Genomic DNA, 5,462 nt, shown 5'->3' on the forward strand with positions numbered 1-5,462 from the left:
TAACACCAAGGTCAAGGATTTGGGTCCCTGTACTGGCCAGCCGCCGCAAAAAAAAAAAAAAAAAAAAAAAAGGTAAGAAAAAGCTTACAGCAAAGTTTCCCTTCCACTCCTGTCCCCCTGGCATCAAGTTCCCCTTTCCATAAGCTACCACCGTCAACAATTTCTTGTGTATTACTCCAGATAATTATTTGCCTAAGCAAGCACATATATATCCTTTGATTTAAATGCATACCTGCATATTTAAAAGGCTGTTCTAACCTTGTTTTTTTCTACTCCCACTTAGCAATATATGTTGAAAATAAAGTTATCTGTATTTTAAACAAGCATCCTAGATTATTCTGATGTGAAGCCAAATATAGAAACCACTCACTGGCCCAGGGTTGAGAGATTAAGTTCAACTCACTATGATACCTTAGAAACTCAAGAACATTGAAAAGATGCTCTCAAAATGAGCCGTGCTTACTTGACCTCTGCCTCCTTTCTCACCGGGATGAACTAAATCATTCTCCACTGTCTCCATAGAAGCCAGGAAAAACTAGCTATTCAAATGGATGTTGCCAGAGCTGTTCAATTTAATTCCTGGAATCCTTTCCTGCCCATTATTACCTGAAATCACAAACCTGACAATTCCTATGTCACACATATATTCTGGTGTTTGGGTTGAAATGAGGTTTGATTTACACTGAAGGCTGATTTTCTCTCCTGGCAAATTAAGTAGTTTAATGGAGCACAACTTCCCTTCCTAATTCTTCCTGACACAACAGCATCCAGTCCTCCCTCGGAATCGCTTTCTTACCAACTGGTCAAAAGCAATTACCTTAGAAACTGTTGAGAGAAGACAGCATTGTCAGGCCGAACTTGGTAAGTTCTGGAGTTCGGGCTCCTGTTGACCTGACTTGACTTCTACCTGGGGGCGTGGGCTGGGCCCCCCGTGCAGCTCTGGCTCTCTCTCCCCTTCTACCCCAGGGCCTGCAGAGGGAGTTTCCTTTTGGCACGGACAGAAGGCTCTCTGAGGATAACCAGCCAATCTCCTCCGCAGTGTCCCCTTCACCACGAGGGGCACCGCGCGGCAGAAATCCTCACCTCTGCTCACCGCGCCAAGGAAGGCGTGTGGAGGCTCCCCAAGCGAGGAAGGGGGCCCGCCAGGATCCAGGCTGGCTCACCCCACCCCCCAGCTGAAGGGGCTCTGGAGGTCTCTACCCGAACCCCCGGCAAGGGGAGGGCGTGACTCCTCCATCCCTTCTCCCTGGATTCAAACAAGAAAATCGGAAAGCAGGGCTCAGGGAGCCCAAACTCCAGACCCCTTCTCCTCTCGCACTTTTCTTCCATGCTCTGGGCTCTTCGTGGCCCAAGCCTTCCCACTTCCGCCGGCAGGCACCTTCGTGCCTGGCCCCCGCCCTCCTTCCCACCTGACCCCAGTGCCCTCACCCAGCACGATGTGGCTGAGCTGCCGGGCCAAGCCCTTGGACAGGTCGTATACGTAGAGCTTCACCGGATAGAGGTTCGGCGGGTCCATCGGGACCTGTGGCGGCGGCGGCGGCCACGATGGCCCTCGGACACCCGGCAGCGGCTTGGACCTTCCGGTGCCCAACAGGGGTGGGGAGAGGAGGGAGCGGGGGGACCGAGCCCGGGCCCGGCCTGAAGGGCGGGGGAGAGGGCGCTCTGCTCTGCTCGCGCCCCCGCACCCGCTACCGGCAACGACTACTGTGAGGTGACAGAGAGGGGACAGGGAGGGTCCGCACGGAAGAGGGGGCGGGGGCGGGGACGCACTTTCGCGCATGTGCGTACACTTCTGACGGGCGGAGGGGGTGGGGCTTTGCAGAAAGGGGCGGGGCTTTCTCCGATGCGGTTGGCGTTAGTTCGGGACGTGTGCAGGAGCTGGTTGTGGAAGTGGGCGTGTCAGCCTGACTGAAGATGTGCGCACTGAGCGTGATGACGCAAGGAGCGTTGATTGGGAGAGAGGACAGGAGCTTGCGCTTGCGTGCTGCCGCACCTTCCGTCCAAGTTGGTCTCGTTCCTGCGCAGGAGGTAGGCGGGCTGTGCTCTGTGTGTCTGTTGTTCCCGACCAGGGCTGGCCACGTCCCGCTTTGCCCACTCCATCTCGCGCGGCCCCCTAGCCTCGCCGCGGGGCAGCGTCAGCCGGAAGTGTGCGGACCCCAAGGGATACGGACAGCTTCTGGGCCCCGCTCTGTCCTCCCGGGGGAGGCGGCCCCTGGACTTTGAGGCCCGCCTGTGTGTGAGACCTCAGTGGGCGTGACTGGCTGAGAGGTTGGGGGAGATTCTGGGGTGGGTGAGTCCGCTAGAGAACGGAGTATCCCCGAGTCTCTCACAGTCCAAATGGCGCCAAAGGCCGGACTGGACCTCAGTGTCAAGTTGCCCCAGCACACCTATCAGAGCGGCCACCCTGGGCCACCACTGAAGCATCCGTAAGGGGTAGGTAAGGTGAGGCTGCTGCTGGAATACCCCTGTGCCCGTTTATCACCAAGAGCTCTCGAGGCAGCAGGGTCCATCACTCACTTTCCTGAAAAGTTACCCCGAGCCTTTAGAACAGATCTCAGAAGAGCCAGAGTTGGTTTCCGGTTTAAATTTGTTTGATCTTAACTTTTTTCACCTAGTGAGCAGTAACCAACATGTCAGGGTGGGAGTCTTATTACAAAACCGAGGGTGATGAAGAAGAAGAACAACAAGAGGAGAGTCTTGAAGCAGGTGGTAAGTGACTTTAACATATTGTGTGTGTGGAAGTGAGATCTTCCCTATCTCTGCTGGGTGGACTTTGCTGTCTATGGCCCACCCTTCTCTCCCCAGATAATCTAAAATACTTTTTCTCCCTTCGAACTCTGCAGAGCTACCCTAGGCTCTTTTATTCAGGTTCTATTCCAGACTTAATTTTTTTTTTTTTTTTTAAGATGACCGGTAAGGGGATCTTAACCCTTGACTTGGTGTTGTCAGCACCACGCTCTCCCAATGAGCTAACCGGCCATCCCTATATGGGATCCGAACCCGTGGCCTTGGTGTTATCAGCACCGCACTCTCTCGAGTGAGCCACGGGCTGGCCCTCTATTTGTTTTATATGAATGATAAACATGATAAATATGAATATAAAGGCAAACATTTCTTTCTATTTTCTTTCCCCATAGGAGAATATAAATATTCAGGAAGAGATAGTTTGATTTTTTTGGTTGATGCCTCCCGGGCCATGTTTGAATCTCAGGGTGAAGAAGAATTGACTCCTTTTGACATGAGCATCCAGGTAAGACTATCTTTTTTTTTAAAAAAAGAATAAACCTGAAAAATGTATTAACACCACTTAAAAAAAATACGGACTTTCTGAAAATTTTGTTTGTGAATGATAAATGGTGGTTAGCCTCTCAGGATGGCTGCCTATACTATGAGGTGAAAAGAATAGCAATGTTGGAGAACAGTCCTGTTTTATTCTGGGTTTGAACCTTGGACTCTAGGAATACTTTGCCCCACTTTCTATATTAGCCCTGGTAGTAGAAGTGGGCTCCTTCTTCTGCAGACACGGGAGTATAAAGGAAGAAGAGAAGTTCTGGCAATTATGGTGTGGAAAAGAGTCCTCTTGTAAGTGATGTTTGGGAGTTGAATACTACCTGTAGTTGAAAAAGATTACTACAACAAAAAGATAAACCCAATTTAAAAATGGGCAAAAAGACTTGAATACACATTTCTCCAAAGATATAAAAATGGCCAAAAAGCATATGAAAAAGATGCTCCACATCTTTAGTCATTAGAGAAATGCAAATTAAAAACCATAGTGAGGTACTATTTCACACCCACTAGGATGGCTATAATAATAAAAAAAAAAAAAAGGAAAGTAAGTATTGGCAAGGTTGTGGAGAAATTGGAATCATTATACATTGCTGATAGGAATGTAAAATGGTGCAGCTGCTGTGGAAATCAGGTTGGCAGTTCCTCAAAGACATAAACATAGAATTCTATATGACCCAGTAATTCCACTCTTATGTATTTATAACCAGTAGAATAAAAACCAGGTACTCAAATCATGATTCTGCCTGTTACCAATTGTTGATGTTAGAGAAGTTGTTGAATCTCTTGGTATTTGTTTCTTCATCTGCAAAATGGTGAGAATAATACTATTACCTGTTCAGGTTGTTATGAGGATTAAATGTTTTTGTTTCTTTAAATTGAGGTGTAATTCACATAACATAAAATTAAACCATTAGGGCTAGGTGTTATAACACCAAGGTCAATGGTTTGGATCTCTGCACTGGCCAGTCACCAAAACAAAAAAACAAAAATTAATGATTTTAAAGCATACAATTCAATGGTATTTAGTACATTCACAGTGTTTTGCAACCACCACCTCTATGAAGATTTGATACATGCTACAAGGTGGATAAACCTTGAAAACATACTAAGTGAAAGAAGCCAAGACACATAAGGTCATGTATTTTATGATTTCATTTATATGAAATATCCAGAATAAATAAGTCAATAGAAAATGCAGATTGGTGGTTATCAGGAGCAGAGGGTAAGGAAGAATGGGGAGCAACAACCTGATGGATATGGGATTTGCTTTTGGGTGATAAAAATGTTTTGGAACTAGGTAGAGGTGGTGGTTGCACAACATTGTGAATCTATTAAATGCCACTTAATTGTTCACTTTGTTTTTTTATTTTTTATTTTTTTAAAAGATGACTGGTAAGGGGATCTTAACCCTTGACTTGGTGTTGTCAGCACCACGCTCTCCCAAGTGAGTGAACCGGCCATCGCTATATAGGGATCTGAACCTGTGGCCTTGGTATTATCAGCACCCCACACTCTCCCGAGTGAGCCATGGGCCAGCCCTGATTGTTCACCTTAAAATGAATAATTTTGGGGCTGGCCCATGGCTCACTTAGGAGAATGTGGTGCTGACAACACCAAGTCAAGGGTTAAGATCCCCTTACCGGTCATCTTTTTAAAAAATAAAAAATAAGGGCCAGCCCGGTGGCGCACTGGAGAGTGCGCCGCTTGGGAGTGTGGCAGCGCTCCCGCCGAGGGTTCGGATCCCATGTGGAGACCGGTTCCCGCTCACTGGCTGAGCGTGGTGCGGGCGCAACACCGAGGGTTGCGATCCCGTTACCGGTCAGTAAAAAAAAGACAAAAAGGAAAAAAAAAAATAAATAAATAAAAATAAAAATAAAAAATAAAATAAAACGAATAATTTTGTTATGTAAACTTCACCTTAATTAAAAAGGTTATTTCTTTTGTGTGCTTTATAGCGAAGACTTTTCAAAGATTTATTATATATCTCATGTTCTCATAGTTTGGAACCGAACAGAAACTTCTCATGTTCTAATCTGCATACAAACAGTTCTTGTACTTGGCAAACCAGAATATCTTTCATCTTAAAAAAAAAGAATAAAGGGCCGGCCCGGTGGCACACTGGATAAGTGCACCGCTTGGGAAGCGTGGCGGCTCTCCCGCCCGAGGGTTCG

At 47.1% G+C, this 5,462-nt stretch overlaps 2 protein-coding genes across 2 annotated transcripts in view; one reads left to right on the top strand and one right to left on the bottom strand.

Moving 5' to 3' along the window:
* DESI1 (desumoylating isopeptidase 1) overlaps nucleotides 1-1,736 on the bottom strand; it is a 20,075-nt gene extending 18,339 nt beyond the window's left edge. The window contains exon 1 of the mRNA XM_008574213.1: nucleotides 1,429-1,736. Within this exon, the coding sequence (XP_008572435.1) occupies nucleotides 1,429-1,516 (88 nt within the window). The 5' untranslated portion in view covers nucleotides 1,517-1,736. The remainder of the gene's footprint in view (nucleotides 1-1,428) is intronic.
* An 883-nt stretch (nucleotides 1,737-2,619) lies between these two features.
* Nucleotides 2,620-5,462, top strand: part of XRCC6 (X-ray repair complementing defective repair in Chinese hamster cells 6) — a 25,676-nt gene continuing 22,833 nt past the window's right edge. The window contains exons 1-2 of the mRNA XM_008574223.1: nucleotides 2,620-2,709; nucleotides 3,138-3,250. Coding sequence (XP_008572445.1) covers nucleotides 2,631-2,709; nucleotides 3,138-3,250 — 192 coding nt within the window. The 5' untranslated portion in view covers nucleotides 2,620-2,630. The remainder of the gene's footprint in view (nucleotides 2,710-3,137; nucleotides 3,251-5,462) is intronic.

The sequence above is a fragment of the Galeopterus variegatus genome, unplaced genomic scaffold (genome assembly GCF_000696425.1).
Source record: "Galeopterus variegatus unplaced genomic scaffold, G_variegatus-3.0.2 Scaffold55, whole genome shotgun sequence".
NCBI lineage: Eukaryota > Metazoa > Chordata > Mammalia > Dermoptera > Cynocephalidae > Galeopterus > Galeopterus variegatus.